General features: G+C 42.3%; 1 protein-coding gene across 2 annotated transcripts in view; it reads right to left on the bottom strand.

Moving 5' to 3' along the window:
- adamts18 (ADAM metallopeptidase with thrombospondin type 1 motif, 18) overlaps positions 1–22,256 on the bottom strand; it is a 65,421-nt gene that overhangs the window by 29,563 nt on the left and 13,602 nt on the right. For both annotated transcript variants that reach the window (XM_054771434.1, XM_054771435.1), the window contains 9 exons: positions 22,060–22,143; positions 21,804–21,963; positions 20,241–20,346; positions 17,906–18,043; positions 17,675–17,828; positions 14,640–14,735; positions 14,351–14,499; positions 2,735–2,907; positions 627–757 (listed from right to left, as the gene is read on the bottom strand). In XM_054771434.1, the coding sequence (XP_054627409.1) occupies positions 627–757; positions 2,735–2,907; positions 14,351–14,499; positions 14,640–14,735; positions 17,675–17,828; positions 17,906–18,043; positions 20,241–20,346; positions 21,804–21,963; positions 22,060–22,143 (1,191 nt within the window). The remainder of the gene's footprint in view (positions 1–626; positions 758–2,734; positions 2,908–14,350; positions 14,500–14,639; positions 14,736–17,674; positions 17,829–17,905; positions 18,044–20,240; positions 20,347–21,803; positions 21,964–22,059; positions 22,144–22,256) is intronic.

The raw sequence follows: 22,256 nt of genomic DNA, 5'->3' as shown, positions 1-22,256 counted from the left end.
TTTCATTTTTTAGCATGTGGACACCCCCGCGCCACACGGATCTTAAAGTGAATGCACACAGCTGCAATCAATTGCTTATGCCTTATCCAAACTGTTGGATTATTTCAAGAGGCTCACAGCGTTACACGTGTTGCCAGATAGAGTGCAGCCCTTAACAAGAGTATACAGTATGTATGTTGGCCACAATGACTGCAGTTGCCGACATACCGTACTGAACTCAACATGTAATTCATGTCTGTGCCAATTAAGGCCAAAGGCTGGTGGCCCACCAAAAGCAACACTGTGGCGGACTCATTCCGATTTAGTTTCTGCTTCGCGTCTTCCCCGTGGACAAAGTAAGTGTCAACGCGTCGGTTTAGGTTGAACCACAAGACAATTGGGTTAAGTTGGAGGAAAGATCATGGTCAGAGTTTTGAAATTATTCTTTGGAAATGCGCTCTTGACAGCTGCTGAAAAGCGACACTTGCGGTCTACCGCCCCAAAGGCGGCGTTTAGGTCAACAGTGGAACGGCGGTCACTCGGGAGCCGAGGCCACCTGACTCTCTTGAGTGAATCATCCCATTTCCATTGGAGAGATCATCCGGAGTGTCGTTTTATCCAATGGTAAGGAAATAAAGTGACAGTACCTCACACACTCCGTCGATACAGATGTCGCCCTTGTGGTCGGAGCAGGAGGTGCCATCTTTGACCTTGCTGGACATGGCAAAGAAGAAGTCAAAGTCCACCGCGGTGCAGTACAGCTTGCAGATGTCTTCATCTGTGCAGGTGGGATGGGGGGGGGGCACAGAAACAAAGTCAATCAGCGGGAGAGGTAGGGTGAGGAGCTCTGGAGATGCTTCTTCCTGGTTCAAAAGGGCCGTAAGACCTTATGAACAAACAAGCAATGCATCATTGGACTCATGCTGCTGTAGATGGTCCCACTGACGACCTGGGACCTCAAATTGCACAAATACATCTCTGGATCGACACCTCCATTAAAAGTGAACGGCCTTAAAAGTTACTGGTGGATGCTAAACCAGTGATAAACTAGTATCGGCTTTGAGGCCGCTACGAGGTCTACTTCTGGAAACGTGGCTGATGTTAAATAAATAGTGCAAAGCCCCTTAAATAATGACACAGCTCTTCAAAAGTGGCAAAAATGTGTCAAAGCACAGATAAATAAATAGAAGTATTTGTCACATGCTGTGTTAGCTTGGAAAAGTCAACGATCCCATACTGAAAACGTCATAACAATAGTAAGCGTGCAACGTTTCAGACTGAGCATAGTGTTTTGGGACACTCCAGCTAGCTTATAAAGGTGCAAAATTTCAACGTCAACATACTGGCATCTGTTGGTCTGGCTGCTCAAGTTTTGCACCAAAAACATTCCAAACTTTGTTTTTTTTGCAGATCTTTAGTCATGGCAAACTATGGAGCATGCGCGACAATCCTTTCGTCGGCAGCCTAAGCCCTCGCGGTACCTGGTGCACGTCGCCACGATCCATTCATCTAAAGTTTTATGGCTGATTCTTGTTGATTCAGGAGGCTGCTACCGGCGAAGCCGACCGAATCGTTCGCTTGTCAAACCGGATATCCGTTTTATTGTTCACAAACCTACTTGTAAGACAACCCCAACATTCCAGTTTCAATCAATTCAATGACCCTGAATGAATGAGAATATTCACTGGCATCCCAGACGAGACAGAGGCCAACGATAAATTCGATCCTCCCCGTAGTTGATCAAGGAGATTTAGTTAAGTGCCTATCCGTCTCTCGGAGTACCAGCTTTTACCGATGGAAAACGTCAGGGGCTGTACCGAGCCAAGATGCCGAGCTGGGAGGAAAGGGGGACTGTGATTATAGTGAAACTGGGTTTTTCGTTGGTATGAGCCAACCTTGGGTCTTTCTGCCAAATCCTGACTGACCACCTAACCAACAAAACCGACTGCCTTTGGTGGCGCTAAACCTGCCGTTGCAGTACCAGCAGCGAGCTCCAGCAGAGCGTGAATGGGAAAGGACAGACACTGACAATGAAGTCTTCTCCGGGGATTTATTGTCGAGTTCAAAGATCAGCCATCACAGACAAGTCTGAGCAGCTGCCCGTGGTTGAAGTACATGACAGCAAAGGTGACTTGGCCCAAGGTTCCAAAGGCGGTTTAGAATATGTTCCTCCCAACATAACCTCCCATTCATCAAGAGCTTAAACAGGCCCGGGACGCTGGCCAAACACACCGCTGTCCTTCACTGCCCTCCCTCCCTTTACCCTCGCTCAGAGAGAGCCAGAAGGCTTCCTTTTCAAATCTATTCCCACTGTGTCGAGGGGTGCAAGTGGCTGCATGCCTCCCATGCATATTACACACAGTGATCGTTTCCTCCAGCTTTTTTGGCCCCAGACACCCCGGCAGTAAATAGAGCTTGGCATCACAGAAAAAACCTCATTAAAGAGATTTGGGCTGGAACAGCACGGTGCAGAATACAGAAGATCAAGCCGAATTAAGACGAGACAAAGCTCGCCCGCAGCAATACGCACGGCTTTGTGTGTTTAAGAGCTGGCCAATCAGACGCTCCCCAGCTCTTGCGCTTTATGTCGGAATACGGCGAATTGCGTGACGTCTTTAAAAATCCTAAGGGAGCACTTGAAAATGTTGTAAAGGAATCAATTACTGACAGCTCGTTAAGAAAAGCTTTACAGTTGTCACACAGGACAGACCGTCCATTCATTCAAAGTCTTCACAGAATAAGCCTTTAACAGTACCGTCCACTTTGGTGTACGGCTTCCACTTGTAGTACCAGCCCCTGAAGGGCTTGCTGTTGTACTCGGCGCATTGCTGGGTCCGGAAGTCCACAGTGTTGTGCGGGCACGGCCGGGTGTTACACAGCTGGTTGAAACGGCTGGAGCCTGAACAGAATTTACCGTTGTACTGCGGCCTGCATCACACAGGGAAGACAAATCAGCCTTGTGTTAGGGTGAGGAAACTGTGGCACAGGGTCATCAAAAGTCTTCCTTGTCCAAACCTTTTCCTCCCGCGAGGTCCACATAGTGAAAAATGAAAGCATGCCACTTTGATATTTTGTAAAGCAACACATGTAGATATGCTAAGATGTTATGCATATTTCAAGAAAAAACTGCATCTCAGCTTTGTCATAAAGGTGAAAAAGCCTATGAGCATCAACTTCGGGTTTTGCGCTTTTTTCCCCATTTTTGCTGCTGGTTGGTTTTCATTTTCCAAACATTTCAACTTTCATCTTCAAAAATCTTCGAATATGTTCTTGCCATAATATTATGACTTTATTTCCATAATATTTTGACTTTATTCCCATAATATTATAACGTTTTCCCCAACCTAATTTTCCAAAATTACAACTTTATTTGGGTTGTTTACCATCATATTACGACTTTTAAAAATGAACATACATTTTTTTCTAATATTTCAAGTCTAGACCCTTAAAATGACATTTTTTTTTCATAATAGGAGCTTAATCTCGTAAAATTGCAACTTTTTTTCTCATTCGTGTTACATTTTTCTCTTGATATTTTGACCTTATTCTAGTACATTTTCTTCTTGTAATATTAAGACTTTATTCCCATAATATTTTGACTTTATTTCCATAACATTGTAACTTTTCCCCAACTTGATTTTCTAAAAGTTCCTTTTTTACGGTATTTTGTTTTTTTCTCATAATATTATTAGGACTCTATGTTACTAAAATGACATTATTTTTCAGCATAATATTACAAGTACATCCTCATAAAATTGCAACATTTTTCTCTTTAGAATACAACATTTTTCTCTAAATATTTTGACTTTATTGTCGTAAAATTACAGCTGTTTTTTGCCATTTCTGCTGTTTTTTTGTTTTATTTTCCAACTATGTCAACTTCCTTCTTGTAAATATTCTTCTTGTAATATTAAGACTTTATTTCCATAATATTTTGACTTTATTTCCATAACATTTTAGCTTTTTTTCCCCATGTTTTTTTCTCATACTATGACTTAATTATTCATTATTTTTCAGCATAAGGTTACAAGGTTATTCTTGTAAAATTGCTACTTTTTTCTCGTTCGAGTACGACTTTTTTCTGTTAATATTTTTACTTTATTCTTGCAAAATTATAGCTGTTTTTCACATTCTTGTTGTTGTTTTTTAAATTTTCCAACTATGTAAATATTTTTCTCATTAAATTTTAACTTTATTTGTATAAAATTATAACTTATACCCCAATCTAATTTCTAAAAATGACAACTTTGTTTTGCCTTGTTGTTTTCTTCTCATATTATGACTTAACAAACAAAAAAAATCTTTAACATTTCAAATCTGTTCTACTAAATTTCCTGCAAATTATTACAAGTTTATTCTCATAAAGCTGACACTTTTTTTTGGACTGGAATACAACTTTTTTTTCTTAATATTTTTTATTTATTCTTTTAAAATTCCATTTTTTTTTTTTCAATTTCTGCTGTTTTTGGGGGGGGGGGGTTCCAACTATGTCGGCTTTCTTCTTGTAAATATTTTTCTCGTTTTTAATATTAAGACTTTATTTCTGGTTTGTTTGTTTCTCAAAATATTACGATTTTAAAAAACCTTCTTTCATATTTCAACTCTATGCTAGCAGAATGACATTATTCTTCCTCATAATATTCTCGTAGAACTTTTTTGGGACTCGAACAATTTCAACTTTTTCTCGTAAAGTTTCATCTCATAATATTAAGACTTTATTCTAAAAATGTTCCCCAACCTAATTTTCTAAAACTTACAACTTTATTTTGCTTTGTTTCTCACAATATTAAGACTTTTTAAAAAATATGTATTTTTCTAGAATATTTCAGCTTTATGCTACTAAAATGATTTCCTGCCATTTTAGTTGATCCCTTAGGTGTTTAAAGCTGCTGCGATCAAAGCTCTCAAGTTTTTGGGCAAGCATGCTTTACAGACTTTATTCACTGGGAACAGAAACGGGCCTTCCCCAAAATGTTCCCACAAATTCACTTCAGGGAACAAAAGGCTGATTGACTAATTCCTTGATTGAAAGGTTGTTTCCCAAGACTTTTGTTGGTAGGAAATGCACTGGTTTGACATTTTAGCCGTTGCAAAACGACGTCCTGCATTGCTGACATGGCAAAGTCAGCACTGCTGCCTCACAGTACCAACTTTCGTTTCAGACTGCGGCTTTTTCGCGTGGCATTTGCGTGTTCTCCAGTTTCCACCACAAACACCGTTAAATGATTGGTTGTTTAGGTTTCATTTCCAGTCAGTTCCCTTGACCAACTGAACTCTGTCCTTTAAAATGTGTTCTGTGTGGGTACAGCCTGAAGAATATCAGCTAAAAAGAGAGATGTCAATGTACTGTACTGATTTCCGACGATAAAACCATCATTTTTGTCAGGCTGGAAAGGATCGCTTGAGTATGAATACAACAAAAGAGCTGCAGCAAGACCACTGCATTCTCCCATCAATCACCACATGTTGGAGAGCGGCGTCTGTTGACATTTAGCGGGCATCACATTTCCCACAGCTTTTAAACTCATCGTCGAGCATTCCAGCCCGACCACCAGCGGAGAAAATTGACTTCAGCTCTTCACGCGGTAAATGTACGGCTAGCGCGAACACAGGGAGAGACGGAAGAACCATGCTGATCAAACACGTCTCGTAAAAACAGCCGGTGATGCAGCACGACGCTTGGCGAGCGTACTGAAGAATGCTGACTAGGAACAGAATCCCACACAGGAGGAGAGTAAAAAAAATGGAATGAATTGTCTGGAATGAATCTTTTCTTCTAAACAAGTTTAGTCTAAACAGTCTAACAGTACGGCCGAGTATTAGGGCCACGTTGGAAAAAAAAGAGATTTCAATAATAAAGTCGTACATTTACGAGAATAAATTCATAAATTTACAAGAATAAAGTTGTACATTTATTAGAATAAAGTTGTACATCTACGAGTAAAAAGTCATAACTTTATGAGAATAAAGTCGTAAACTTACAAGAAAAAAAACGTAAATTTACAACTTTATTATTGTAAATTGACGAGAAAAAAAGTCCTAAGTTTACGAGAACAAAGCCTTAAATTCACAAGAATAAAACATAAAAAGAAAAAAATCCTGCATTTACAAGAAAACATGTCGTAAATTTACAAGAAATAGGTCAAAGGTCACATAAGTCCCCCATTTTCATAGCTGTCTCGGGTAATGCCTGTTACGACGAAGTATTAAAATAATCCGAGGTTTTGAGCATAAAGTCGTACATTTACTGTACGAGAATGAAGTCGTAAATTTACAAGAATAAAGTCGTAAATTTATGAGAATAAAAGTCGTAATATTACCTTTGCCAAAGGTCACATAAGTCCCCCCTTTGCATAGCTGTCTCAGGCAATGCCTGTTACGACAGAGAATTCAAATAGAGATTTTGATCATAAAGTTGTAAATTTATGAGAATAAAGTCGTAAATGTACGAGAAAAAAATTGCACATTTACAAGAAAAAAAGTTGTGAATTCACGAGTATAAAGTTGTACATTTACGAGAAAAAATGTCGTAAATTTACAAGAAAAAGGCCAAAGGTCACATAAGTCCCTCATTTTCATAACTGTCTCAGGCAATGCCTGTTACGACGGAGTATTAAAAAGAGATTTTGAGCATAAAGTCGTACATTTACAAGAATAACATCGTGAATTTCCGAGAATAACGTTGTGAATTTCCGAGAAAAAAAGTCATAAATGCACAAGAATAAAGTCGTAAATGTAGAAGACAAATGTCATAAATTTACGAGAAAAACAGTCGTAAGTTTATGAGACAAAAAGTCGTAAATTTACGAGAGTAACGTTGCAAATTTACAAGAAAACATGTTGTAAATTTACGAGGAAAAAGGCCAAAGGTCAGATAAGTCGAGAAAAAAAGTCTGGCTATTACCTTTGCCCAAGGCCAAAGGTCACATAAGTCTCCTCTTTTCATAGCGCTCTCAAATTTACGACTTTTTTGTAAATGTATGACTTTATTCTCTTAAATTTAGGCCTTTTTTCTTGACTTTACTTTCGCAATATTATGACTCTTTTTTTCTTAAATCTACAAATTAAAAAAAATGTAAAAAATAAAAATAAAGAATAAAGTCGAAAAATTTACAAAAATAAAGTCGTACGTTTGCGAGAAAAAACCTTTACATCTACAAGAATAAAGTCGTAAATTTACAACAAAAAAGTTGTCATGTGACCTTTGCCCAAGGCCAAAGGTCACATAAGTCCCCCCTTTTCATAGCCGTCTCAGGTAATGCCTGTCACAACGGAGTATTAAAATAATCTGAGATTTCAAAAATAAAGTCGTAAATTTACGAGACTAAAGTCCTCAATTTACAACTTAAAAAAAACAAAATAAACAAACATTTTTAAAAAATCATCAATAAATAATAATCTGAGATTTCAACAATAAATTTATGAATACATTTACGAGAATAAAGTCATACATTTACGACTTTTTTTCTTGTAAATTCATGACTCAGTTCTTCTTTCTTTTTTCCAATGTGGCCCTAATGCGAGTTTTATGACTGATGCTGTATTTCCTCCAGTGTCTGCGCTGTGAGACAGGCAGGGTCACGCGGTGACCCGGCCAGCCAGAGGTATCCTAGGGGTGCCTGGCGGTGCTTCTCTGATTTACTGTCGCTTATGTTGAGAGTCGATGTGTCTGCTTGCATGCAAACCCTACAATATGTGCTTTCACGTCCTGATCAAATAAGCTGGTGTGTTTCTTTGTCTCGGGGCTCTCACCAGTTGACAGAAACATTCTATCTCCTCTCTGCTTGATTCGTGCCTTTTCAAAGCTTTGAAAATAAAATAGACAAAAAATAAGTTGGTTTCTGTGGACAGCCTTTATTGACAGAAAAATTGCCAAAACAGAAGAAGCAGCATCTTCCATCAAAACGAAGGGTGTCTGAGGGCATTCAAAGTTGGGTCAATCAGGCTTGGATCGGGGGTAAGAGGGAGGTTGTTGGGATGTAGCTTGATCCTATTAGGCCGGCAGCAGACAATCACATATGGTAATGTGCTTACGGCGCGGCATTCGCTCCAATTGGGCCTTCTTCAGCGCATTTGATCGACTTTGGATGCTTGCATCCCTAAGTTCCACACAGTTCCCAGGCATCTCTTTAACTTTTTGTCTTCTGCAGCATTGACCATTTGATAGCAGGTACTTCCAAAAACAAAACATGAGCCAGATATGATTCTTTGGTTTGTGTTTCACAGCCCTCAGGGCCTGTCAGGATGCTTAGATGTCCCGAGGCGCTGCTATGTCTTCCCCAGCAGCGGGAGGAGATGACTCTGCCGTGCCAAGGGTGAGCATGTCTCAGGCACCTGTTTCATTCAGTGCCAGAGTGAAGGAATCTCTTAGTGAAGGTCCCAACTCGAGCACCACTCGCCCATCATTCCCCTTAAAATGAGTGTGTGACAAAATGTGCGCCGTCAAAAGCAGGTCAAGATTGCGACCCTAATCTCCCAGGCTTGTTGGTGAGGATTAGGCTGACTGCGTTTGATCTGGCAGGTGGTCTACGGGGGGGAACCACCGAGCAAGGAGGCAGGTGGACGAGGGGGTGCTGGGGGCGAGAAGATTCATTGTATGCCTCGGAGCGGCTACGACTGAAGGAAAGCTTTAATCTACCAATTCCACAGAGGCAGACGCTCATGTTAGATTGGACTGATGATTTTGTGCACGGCGCAAGGGGCGAAAGTGCCTGTTTTTGAATTTATGAACTTCATCATGGGAGTCGGGAGTCATCGGGGTCGAAATCCTTACACGATGAAAAAAACACGAGTGATGAATGCATCACTGCATCTTTTTGAATGAACGGTATTCACAGCCCTGCACCGTCGCACATTTTTTGTCATTTTTGTTTTCTATGAAAACAAGATGTTTTTTGTCAGAAAACACATCTCATTCACCCAAAGTCCGTAATGAGGTATGCATTTGTGACAATACAGAATGAAACCACCGTAGCACTGTTAAAAAAGCCCACAATTGTTTTCATTTTCCAAGTATTTCCACTTTCTTCTAAAACCTTTTCTTCAAATATTTGGACTTTATTCCCACAATATTATCATTTTTTCCCCAACAGAATTTTCCAAAACTGACAACTTTTTTGGGTTTGTTTCTCATAATAGTACAACTTTTAAAATTACATTTTTTTCTTTAATATTTCAACAGTATACTATTAATATACCATTTTCGCTATTGAGTTGTATTTATTTTTTTGCAACTATCTCAACTTTCTTATTTTAAGTTTTATTCCTGTAATATTAAGACTTTATTTCCATAAAATTATAACTTTTTCTTCGTGATTTTTCTTAAAATATTACGTAATATAACCTATTTTGTAAAATGGCTAAGAAAAATGAGCTACTGTTTATGCATTTCAGGACAAAGCCTTGTGCCAGTAGTGTCAACATTTCAGCTTTTTGTCTTCACATTCTGCCATTTTCCCTTTTTTTTTTTTTTATTCCTACACCGCGTAGCTGGCCAGTAACAAACAAGCCACGGGTCGCAAATGGCCCCCCAGGCCGCACTTTGGACACCCCTGTATTAAGCTAATAAGAAACGTCATAGCCATCCATCCAGGCAGCTCAGATGTTCATGCAGGCTATGACTGTTCTCCTATTGTGTAACAATACAACATCGCCCTCTACAATCAGACCCATCGCATGTCTGCACCATCAGGCCATGGAAATAATGCATAAAAAGCATTACAAAATATCACAAAATACAATATGTTAAATTTTGAGAGTTTTACTAATTTTTGTTTATATAAACTTATTTTTATAATAACTTTAAAAAAAAAACAAAAATATGTAATTAAAAAAATAATAACATAAAATAAATACAAAATATTTTAATTTAAATTTTTTTATGTGACCTGGTCCTGGAGCCTCTCTCGGGGTGTACTAGAAGACATAATGGTAAAATACCACATCAAAAAGCAACATTACATTACGGCTACACAGAGTTTGCCTTTTCTGTTCAGGGCTGCCAACTATGGAACACGTTACCAACAGAAATCAAATGAATCGCAGACGTGTTGGTTAAAGGAAACACAATAACAACTGAATGTCCTCTGTTATCTTGCATTGTGTGTTGCCTAAGTTTGTTGATGGAGTTGTATGGTGTGTTTATGTTATCCTGTACACATCGCTATAAACTCTCCCTACAGCACATCAGTTGCGTTTATTGTCGTGGAACAATGTTTAACTCTATCATCCCTATTGGAATACATTTCTATTCTTGACAGGGAATCCACTCGCCCAGACTTAAACCTGCTGATAAAGTGTTGACAGAGCTCTGGGTGACCCTGCGCGACACCTTCACATGTCTTCTAACTGCCCAATTAGGCAGCGAGTGGGAGGCCTTCACAATATTAGGTTCGGGCGACCCATAGGTGTGTAACATTCGAGCAAAGACAAACAGTAAGGGGCCTAAGCTTGATCCTTGCTGCACACCTTTTTTCAGAAAACTATGGAAACAGGTATGGAAGTACACATCACGATGGTTTGAAAGACAGTCGGTGAATTGCAGTCGACAGGCCGATTCAGGCTAATCCATGTGGTGCTGGCCCGATTAGGAGTAGAGGGGCCCTGCCAAATTAATCACTGAGATTACCAGCGGTCTCCACACACACACACACGCACACACACGCGCACACACACACACACACAGTTGAACGAGTTCAACTACAAGATGAAGTTATGAGGTCTATTTATTGTCAATTATCAATATAAAGTCTGTTTACCCAAATCAGGGGTCCGACATCAAACCCTAAGACCCGGCTGCCGTTCCCCCCTCCGTGTCCCACTGACCCCGTAACTCGGTGCGTAATAGCAGGAGCTGCTGCAACAGCGCCGCGGGAATGATAAACGAAGCTGACAGCTAACCTGCTTGAAAAGGCCTCCGTGGCCCCCGTTGCTCTGCCAGTCGTGGCGTATGCGTAATGTGTATCATATGAGCAGAAAACATCTTTGATCCCTGGCGGGGATTCAGGAGACGGGTCGGCCGCGTCCACGTCTGCCCGGCTGTTAAGTAAGCGCCGATGAGCCCAGTGGAGTGAACAGTCCAAATATTTAAACTGACCCCTTTGTGTGTTTGTAGGGGGCTGGAGGAGGGAAAACCTCTCCACTTGTTCCACTTTTACACGCCAGGTGTTGGTTGGTGGAGACAACGCTTCAAGAGCAGTTGCACCGGACCAAGAAATACAAGATAAAGGCATCTGATCATCCTCGATATTGAATAGCAGTCGGCAGTGAATGTTTTCAGAATTTGACGACCATAGAAAAGACTTGAAAACTCGTCCGAAAAGGTGTAGGAAGAAGTTTTATCCAACCTCTTCACCATGTCTCAGCAATTACTGTTAGCGCCTGTCGACTGTCTTTGTTGAACATTCATTCATTCATTTTCCATTCCGCTTACCCTCACTAGGGTCACGGGTCTTCCTTGAAGAGTTCACATATTAACATTTATTCATGACGACAGAGAAGAATAAAGAATGTGTAAGAATTTTTTTAAAAAGAGTTGAAACCAGGGCAATTTTTCCCATAGGAAATAATGTCAATCCAATTAATCTCATCCAGACACCCAAAAATATGAACAGTAATACGTTTCATTGAGAGTAATTATCATTTCATGTGCAGAAAATGATGCAAAATAAATATAAGTAAGGAATGGATGGAACGTATTGTTCATGCGGACTTCCCGTACATCCTGGCGAGATGGAAGTTAATAGTGGTTCTCACTGTCTTTATCAACTTTCTTTGGCCCCATGGTGGGTTATCAATAAAAAACATGTTTTAGTTTTCTTGTTAAATTATATTTTTAGAATGCACTGCGCACCACTTATGCATCTAATTTCCCTTTACTTTTCACTTTCACTTTCCTATTCTTTGACACATTGGTATGAGAAGAGTCTGCCGCGCGCTAGCGAGACACCACGAAGGGACAAAACGTAACTAAAAACAACAAAAGTGACATCGTTCCTCAGTGTGGCCACACACGACTACGTATTTTTTCTTATTTCTTCTTGTTCTTTTCTTATTTCAGCTTCTTCTGACGCCCCGCTTGCCACAACACGATGTGCGATGCAGCCCTTATTTCCCCGTGAATATTAATTCTTCATCCGTACTAGACCAGTGCTTCCCACGGAAATACAAACAAACTTTCTACTGTGACTTATTTTTAAACACATATAACGGGACTGTCTGTGAATGCGGCTTGTCGTGAGTAAGTAACACGTAGGGTGCTTTGTTTCGGCACAGAACGATACCATACAAAGCAAAAGGACTAGTCTGTTATGTGCGATTCATTCATTTTTCTATGCCGCCTGTCCACACTTGCAGAGGTATGCTGGAGCCTATCCCAGCTGACTGTGGGCAAGAGGCGGGGCACGCCGGGCCAACCAATCGTAGGAGTACCTGGAGAACATAAGCAAATGCCACAGAAGGATGACCAAACGGAGGTACGAACCCAGATCTGTATGGTCATCATGCTAACCGTGCAGCCCTTATGTGCTATATTGTACAAAAACCAAAACACTGTACAAAAATAGGCTAACTTTGGGTGAATTGTTTTGACATCATACGAAAACTGGGGTGCACGAAAACCGAGGTTTGACTGTAGCTTGTAAACACCAGATGCTTGTACTGCTTTATTTCTTTACTTAATCTGTTCCGGAATGGACTCCATTGTCTGTTCTGTTTCAATCCTCGTTACGGACGGTTGGGGACCATCAGTTCCTGTCCAAGTCTTCTCCATTCACATCAATCCCGTGCAGGTCTTATCTACGGAGTCAATGATTCTCTTGTCCAGTCCTTGATGTCGTCGCTCCACCGTCTCCCCTGTCGTCCGTTAATACGGCTCTCAAAGACGTGGGTGCAGAGACTCTTAGCTCTTATGACGTGGCCAAAGTATTGCAACTTCCGTTTCTTGATGTTTCTCATGATGCTCCGCTCTGTTCCCCATTTCTTTCAGTAAAGATTGGGCCGTCCAGCCAATACGCAAGGTTCGCCTATAACAGCTCATTTCGAAAGCTGTAAGTCTTTTGTTATCTTCAGCTCTGAGGGTCCACGCTTCACAGCCATAAAGCGCCACCGGCCACACAAGCGTTTTCAGGAGTAGTTTGATGCTCTTTTCGAGTGCGCAGTCTCACCACAACATTCTGAGTGATCCAAGAATTGAGCTCGCCATTATGTCGTGATTACATGCAGGTTCCCGATCAATGATGGAGCCTACTTCACATACGGATATCCTAAAAGTTTTTCGTGTCGTGTGGGCCTACAGATGTTTTTCCATTAAATGTTTCCCTTAGGTGATAATTCTGAATGGAATCCATAGTCTGCTAATGTGTCTTGAAGCAGCTGAGTCCAAATGGAGTGCACTGCTTGTCTGCAACCAACAGAGGCATTTTTGTTTTTTTTTAAACAAGTTAGATGGAAATGTTTGGGATTATTTGGCCTTCTGTCATGAATGGAACATTTTCCCTCTGCTATCAACAAGCCTTCAACATGTCTTGTTCAAAGCAGATGTTCAACATTTCATGCAAATTGGCTTAGTCATTTTTGCTTAATCATAACACATGGTAAAGGGCAGACTACTGTTAGGAATGGAATATTTTCCCTCATCTTTGAACAAGACATGTTGAAGGCTTGCTGATACTTAATCAGTTCCAGAATTGTACTTCAACATATTCCATTCCTAACAGTAGTGTTACGACTATGCAAAAATGACGAAGCCAATTTCCATGAAATGTTGAAGGGGGAGGAACATGGGCCAAGGAACGTGTTAAAGATGACGTGTTTGCGTTGCTACGGCATAAATGGTACAGTCCAACGTCTGCACTCAATTTACTGACATTCTACGATGAGTACTTATGTATAATGTCATGGAAAGTAATTAATAGTAGTACTAGTGTGCAAAAACACCAGATTCTTCCTGGCTGCCTGTGAAGACACGCTATGAAAGCGGCGTTGCACTGTGGGATGTGCAGCATTACGTCTGAGTGAGCAAGCAGCAATGCGGGACGTTCCACCGAGCGTCTTGGCAGCCTTCGGCGCACAGAGCCTGCTATTAGGAGGTTTTCCCCCGTCCGTCTGGCGCATGGGGAGAGATTGTCTTTCTCTTCTGTCAGTCTGGACTGTCAGCTGACTCTGCGTGCACGCGCTGACAGCTACCTGGCAGACGCCGCGTTCAGGTGCTCCAAGAGTGTAGGATAAAAGAGCTGTTCTCGCTCACATGTTTTGATGTCGTAAAAGCGGTCAGACGTTTCCTCTACTGAGGCGATGAATGCCATTTTTAGAGGTATATGTTTTACCTGAGGATAAGTGGCATAGAAAATAGATGGCTGGATGGACGTTTTACCTGGGGCTGGTGCACGAGCGTTCTCGGTACATGACCCCGCCTCCGCAGGTCCTGGAGCATTCCGACCACTGGGACCAGGCTGACCACTGTCCATGGACGGCTTTGGGGCCGTGCTCCCCATATTTGACACACTGACCCCGCCAACACCACTGAGGAAAGACATGGAAGAGTATAGGATGAACAATAATGAGCGTGTGCTTGTAGTTTCCACGAGAAGCCAACAAATCAGAGGTCAAGCAGGGTCTTGGATTGGATTGTGTGTGTCCCCGTCCCCAGAAACAGTCCTCACCATGTCTGGCCCGCAGCTTGTACCCTCTGCGGCGGGCATGAACTTGGTCTCACATCGGTGGCCCGTGTGGTGACACCACAGCGACTTGCAGATGTCCTGTCCAAAAAGAACCACAAAATGAGGTCAGGACAGGACGTCCATCAGACGTTGTCTACCGTGACCGCTGTTTTCCTCCCTGAGTGGGCATCAGCTGCTCCCTGCCAGCGCCAGAACCACCCCGCATGTTAAGCCCCGCAATGAGCTCCCCTAAAAAAAGCCTTCACGTCAAATCTAATCACTGCGCTTCTTTAATGAAACGAGCCGTAATTGTGTGTGTCATCTGACCCAACAATGCAGAGACAGAGCGAGTGAGTGAGCACAGAGGGAGAGCCCGGACCGGGAGACAGGCTGCCGATCCTGGCAGCCAGCCCGGCTGCAGCGGGCAAGGACGGAGGGTAAGAGCGGGGAGATGTTTGAGGGTTTTCCTCCGCTGGTTTCCGCTGACAGCCTCAGCAGCAACGGAGGATTCATTGCACATGAGACAAGACCATGTGAAGTTTGATACACAGCAAGGATTTAAGGAACGTTTACACAAAAATGTTGCAATTTTGAAACCATAACAATGTCACGCTGAATCCTGTTCACACAGACTTGCATCAACCACAGAAAACATTTTATCAGCGTACATGTGGGTGTCAGATATGACATGTGGTAGTAATACAAATGGACGCAGTAGTCGTGCAGAAAATAACATTTTTGCAGAAACACACCCCTAACATCAGCATGCCGTACCTTATAGACAACTATTTTACATGGAAACGAAATGGTGTTGCACCTTTAGACTCAAATGCTCCAGTTTTCAAGCACTGAAAGAAAAAACAAAGCAGTTTTTATGCATTTTTGAGTGGGCTTGAGGCCCCCGAGGGTGTCCGTTTTTGGAAATGACAAAGCTACAGTTTCCGCTGTAAGTACTTCACAACAAAAATAACACTGATGGATTCAAGACTAAATGTACATTTTGCGGGAGAAGTGTTCAAAAAAGAAACAAAGTAATAGTTCTACGGACTGCCATTGGTGCTTTGGTTGCAAATTCCTGGGCGGAACCCTCCTACTACGCATCCATACGATGTACCTTTTCATAGACAACCATTTTCAAGGAAACAAAACTGTGTTGTTTTTCAAATCTTGCATTTTAGTTTCAAATGCTCCAGTTTTCAGGCTCTAAAAGACTACAGTGTGCCAAAACAACAGATTTCAAGCATTTTTCAGTGGGCTCAAAGTCCCTGAGTTTGTACGTTTATGGAAACAACAAAGCTACAGTTTCTGTGTTAAGTACTTCACAAGAAAAACAACATTGGTGGATTTGTTTTATAAAGCTAATTGTACATTTAGCTGGAGGGGCATTAAAAACTCATAAAAACAATAATTCTGTGGTCTGCTTTTGGTGCTTTGGTTGCAAATCATACGCGAACACTCTCTAACACGCATCTCTGCATGATGTACCTTTCATAGACAACCATTTTAAAAGGAAACAAAACGGTGTTGTTTTTAAAATCGTGCATTTTAGTTTCAAAGGCTCCAGTTTGCAGACAAGACAACAATCTGGTAAACAACAGAGTTTTTATGCATTTTTCAGTGGGCTAGAGGCCCCGGAGGGTGTTCGTTTTTGGAAGCGACAATGCTACAGTTTCCGTGTTAAGTTCTTCACAACAAAAACAACATTGGTGGATTCGTTTTTTTAAAACTAACTGTACATGTTTCTGTAGGAGTGTTAAAAACACAAACAAAACAATGTGTTTGGAGATGTTGTGTGTTGTGTGGTCTGCCGTTGTTGTTTTGGTCGCATTTCCAAGCCGGAACACACCCTAACACTTATCCGCAGATCGTATGTTTTTACCGAGCGCATTTCCCAGCGGTTGTAGCTCACGAAAAGAGAGGTTGTCGCCATTCAAACAGCATTTCCATTTGAATCGACACCAATGAATACCAGCTAACATAAAGACCTCATCGAGCCCACAGGGCTTGACCGGGGTGGGGGTGGGTGGCGCGGGGGGGTCTGTCCATTGAAGGAATTCAATAAAATACGGTGGGTCGGAGGCCGTTTGGCAAAGATGACGGCAATTAATAAAGCCATGTCTATTTAGCAGGACATCATTGATGCTGCAAAGGAGACAATACCCGCCCTTGCATGATGGAGGTGCTTGTTATGACGGAAGCTCCTTAGAGGAATTGTTCTGTAAGACTCTTCTATAGATTGTGTTTTTCCATACAGGCGAGTGTGGGAAAGACTTGAAGTCTGCATAAGAGTTAAGAGTTCAGGAGAGGACAGAAGCAGTCTGTAAAGACTTGATTTTAAGGACAGGTTTAAGAAAAGCCTTCAAACTCTGCATTCTTCAGAAAATCCAAGGTCTTCGCTTTTCTGTCGTTCCCTAGATGCATTTCCCAGATCAGGGATGTCCAAACTTTTTCCAGCGAAAGCCGCGTGCAGAAAAATTCAAGGATGCGAGGGAGCCACTTTGATACATTTACATCAAAGATGCTAGAACCAATCCAGTGTAGCTCAATACGGTGGAACCTTGGTTTTTGTACACCATGGTTTTAGACAAAAATTATCGCCACAGCTTTTGTACACTGTCTCGGTTAACGTAGCCCCAAACAAACTGGTCAAGTCCTCAAACAAGAGTTGGGAAACTGTAGGCAGATTCCGGTGAATCATCTTCATCATGCGTGTGTGATTTATTTGTTCCTAGAAGGCACACAGAACGATGAACAACTCTGTATCTGTCTGTCTCCTTCCGCTTTCAAGCACGACGCCGTACCCTGATGAGGTGTTCAAGCACACTGTGTATTTCTGAGTGTTTCAAGAATCTTTTTTTTTTTATTTATTTAGGGCAGCTACAACTTTGATAAGAAGATGACAAAAATTCTTAAATTCAAAAAAGAAAGTCGGAAGCTAGCGTCAGGTACAACAGGATTGTAATGTAAAGATTCCTCGTTTACAGGGGGAATGGTTTACAGGTGACACATAACAAATGTCACATAAGTAAATGTCTCACCTTAACAAAGTCCAGGCTGCACAATTTGGCCTTGGCGCCAAACTGCCACTTGCACTGCGTGTCTGCGTCATAAAGCTGCCCGGGAAGCTTCTCGGGATATTTGTACTGGCCGATCTGCTTGGGCTCGTCCACCAGACAGGACGCCTGAGTGGTTCTAGTGAACACAGCCAGGCTTGAACATCACAAACGACGCCAAGGGATGATGATGAGGATGATGATGATGAGGCTCACCCCAGGAAGCGGCTGAGGTACTGCCGGCTGCAGGTGGACCAGGAGAACACCCCGTTGTTTCCTGCAAGAGTCGGGGACATGATGTTGCCCTCGGTTTTACGACAGGGGTTCCCCTCGCCGTCGTGGATCATCCCAAAACTGGAGCAAGAAATACAAGACAACAGCCACCGGCTCTGTCACTATAGACTATTTAAAGCCAAGATACATGAACAAAGTGATGTGCCGACACTTTGATGTTCCTATCTGGAAGACACTGCATGATATGCTGCTTGCGGTTATGCCTCCTTATACTCAAGAACAAAACGGGAGGGGGTCATGTTCTGCTTCACAATGTCACAGTACATGTTGGAATTCATCTTTCACTTCAATGAACTGCAGCTTTCCCTGTGCCGGCAGCACTCGTGCAGCCCCAGACTGTGACGCTTCCACCATCAGGTTTGACTCTAGGCAGGACACAATTATCCCGTCAAGAGACAAGAAAAAGTTGTTAGATTTGTCGCTATTGACAATTTAAAGCCATTATATATTTGAAAAAATGTGTTTGATGTGCAGGTACGCCAATCGGGAAGACAATGCATGATATGCTGCATGCTATTTTTCCCCAACACATTTAAAAACTAAGAAAGGGCTCATACTCTGCTTAACAATGACACAGTACATGTTGGAATTAGAGTAATCTTGCTCGTCAATTAACCACAGCTCCCCAGTGCCGGCAGCACTCGTGCACATTACCACCACCATGCTTAGCTGTGAGCCAGACACAATTATCTGGCCAAAAAACTCCAAAAAAACATAAAAGGTTGTTTGTTTAGTCGCTACTGACAATTTATAGCCATGATCTATGGAAATAAAATGTGTTTGATGTGTCAATGTATGATACGCTGCATGACATTATTCCTTAATACACTTAAGAAGAATTAAGAAAGGGCTCATGCTCTGCTTCACAATGTTGGAATTACAGTCAATTTGCTCCTCAATGAACCGCAGCTTCCTAAGTGCCAGCAGCACTCATGCAGCCCCAGACCATGACGCTACTACCGTCATGTTTGACTCTAGACAGGACAGAATTATCCCCCCCAAAAAAAGATTAGAAATATACGTTAGTTTTGTAACTATTGACAATTTAAGACCATGTTCTATGAAAAAAAAATGTGTTTGATTTGTGAATACGTTGATGTCCATATTAAGGAAGACAATGCATGACATGCTGCATGCTGTTATTTGTCCATACACTTCACTAGAAACAAGAGCTCATGCTCTGCTTAACATGTTAGAATTACAGTAATCTGGCTCCTCAATGAACCACAGGTCCCCAGTGCCGGCAGCACTCGTGCACACTACCACCACCATGCTTGACTGTAAGCAAGACACAATTATCTCACCAAAAGACCAGAAAAAGCTCTTTGTTTTGTCGCTACTGACAACTTAAGGCCAAGATCTATGAAAAAAAATGTGTTTCGTGTGCGGATACTTTGATGTCCCCACCAGGAAGACAGCGCATGATATGCTGCATGCTGTTTTTCCTCATTAAACTTAAGAAAAAAAGGGAAGAGGGTCATGCTCTGCTTCACAATATTACAGCACATGTTGGAACCACAGCTCCCCAGTGCCGGCAGCACTCGTGCACGCTACCACCACCATATTTGACTGTAGGCAAGTCACAATTATCTTGCTACTCACTTGTGTTGCTATTTAGACAATATCTGCTGCGTGACTCATTTTCAGTGGATAGTATACATCTATACATCTACACAAGCTGTGCAGTGACTACTCTAAAGTTGACTTTCTATAGTTTTGTCTCTCGACAATATAATAGAATGCTTGGTGAAATGTGGGAGCTCATGTAAGTCACGTTTCTGTCCTAGTGTGTCAGTTTGACTCAGCATGCTCCTGCTATCTAAACGTCTTGACATATTAGCATCTGGGCAAAAAAAAAAAATAAAAAACACATCTCCAAGGTTTGTGTTGGGAGCGTGCCAGGCAGATGGAAGAGTTTAACCGTAAAAAAAACAAAAAACAAACGTCAATCAAACAAATCAACCTTCTTTCTCAATGGAAACGCAAACACAGAGCGCCGTGTCTCCTCAGGCCATCCTCTCAAACAGTCGCGGGCGACGTTGACGTAACGTTGGCAGGTCAAAGCGCGTTTGTGTCTTTGCCCGTGACGTTTGAGACCCTCTCGGGCCGACGCAGCGGAACGTGACTCGCAAACTGAGATGACGTTTCACCCGCTTCCAGTTTACAAGTGCAATGTCTGTCACTCGGCGTGACGCGGCTGTCAGACGTGCTGTTGGTGTTGCGCCAACGCAGCGGTGTAATATACGAGCATACGTACTTGTGTCCAGACTCGTGGGCGATGGTGAAGGCCAAGCCCAGTCCGGTGTCCTCGTTGATGGTGCAGCTTCTGTATTTGCTGCACATGCCGCTGATGGGAGCAAAACCTGCAGACAACAACAAACATGCAGTCGTGTGAACTTTTAAAAGGAGGACATCCCTCTCTCTTCGACTCTTCTCTCTTTTACTCCTAAACCGCTGCACACAAAAGGGTGAACATTTGCCAAAACATGCCTTGCTACTGTGTTGCCTGTGCTATTATTTTTCTAGCAGATAGACCACATTAAAGCCCAAAAGTTTGACCCGGTCAGTCTTATGGACTGATTGAAATTTCTCACATGGGTCTACAAAACACCCACTGTAACTTTTGGGCATTTGGCCGAATCACGTCAAAATGTGGTATACCCCTGTAAGGCACTAACACGCACATGTGTATAAAATTTGAGCATGATTGCTTGAAAAACATGGCCGCCATCAAGCAAAACGTCTTTGAGGGGCACAATCATGAATGCCAATGTTGTTAATGCGCTTATAAAACGTTTTGTGTCCATGATTCTATTTGATTTGACTAATATTAGTACACATTTATGTCACACTGACTTGCTATGACTATATGCTCGAGGCTAGAGTGTCTCCACAACAAGTCCTCCACATGCTTATCACCTGAGTCATATAGCCTTGAGTGTCTAGGCATGTGAGTCTGCCCTTCATTGTCTCTGTCCCTCACAGGAGGACATCACCCCTCTAGTGTGTATAGTCAAACATTTTCTCTAGAAGCCGACTGTTCAGGTTGTATTGATTTGTCTCCTTGCATGCAAGTTTTATTACTTTGTACCTCTCATGATTCTCAAAGAACATGTCTCGTCTCATCTATTTTGGAGCCAAGTGCAGATGTGCCCTTGACAATGTTGCTGGTAAAATGTGAGTGTAATGCAGGGCTGTCTAAAGTGCGGACCGGGGGCCAGTTGAGTCCTGCGGCACATTTTAAAAATCTAATTTAACAAGAAAAATTGGGGAAAAAAAGAGCAAAGAGCGAAGTTGATACTAATAATAGGCTTTTTCATCTGTATGACAAAGCTGAGATGCAGGTTTTTCTTGAAATATATATAATGTCTTAGCATATCTACACGTGTCCCTGGACACCCCTGGTGTAATGTTAGCACATGGCTATGTTAGCACATAGCTCATTTTGGACAACGCGCATCCAATCCACTCTTGCAGGACCTCTGAGACGCATTTTACATTGGTGAAAAATCTTGTACTAAGAAACCTTTAACGCTATTTTTCCAGCTAACAAACTATTCAGTTCAGTTAAGCATTACTTGCACTTTCAGGCACTCATTCAAGCCCTCTTCAAACTTTGAACGTGTAACATTCCCAAAAATGTGAAGCAACTGCGAGAACCAACCTGTCCATCCACGGATGGACCAGCTTGGACACGGAACCTAAAACCAACCACCTTGTGTGCACAATGCAACACAAATACAACATTTTGGTGGAGGCTTTAAGGTGGCCAAACAAGCCAAACCAAAATGTGCGGGAACTAGCGCTTGGCCGGCCTTACCCAGGGTGTCGCAGGGCTCGTTCTTCCAGGAGCAGATGTCCAGCCCGGTGAGGAGGACGGCGTGGTCGTGCCGCTTCCCGCTTTTGCCCACCAAGCCCGACTGCCACTGACAGAAGCTGTTGAGCGACTGGTCGGCGTGGTGATTTATGGTCAGGCCCAGCTGCGAGACGAGGGCACAGGGTTGGTGAGGAGAAATGAAAACCCCCAGAATGTTGTAAAAAGGATATTTGAGGAATTGTAGCGTGAATGGACTCACAGGGTCTTGTTCCAGTAGCAACAAGCTAACTACCACAATGTTGATGTCTGTACCGATGGTGCCGTCTTTGAAAAGACTGGAAACCTGCAAGAAAATAGTTTTAATGCATCAAATGAGCCAAGTCTAACATCCATTAGCACTATGTTGTGTGTCATCATGGCTAAACACACACCTACCATTGCCAGGACGACCATAGA

The sequence above is a fragment of the Dunckerocampus dactyliophorus genome, chromosome 3 (genome assembly GCF_027744805.1).
Source record: "Dunckerocampus dactyliophorus isolate RoL2022-P2 chromosome 3, RoL_Ddac_1.1, whole genome shotgun sequence".
Taxonomy (NCBI): Eukaryota; Metazoa; Chordata; class Actinopteri; order Syngnathiformes; family Syngnathidae; genus Dunckerocampus; species Dunckerocampus dactyliophorus.
This window is presented reverse-complemented; position numbering and strand designations above follow the sequence as displayed.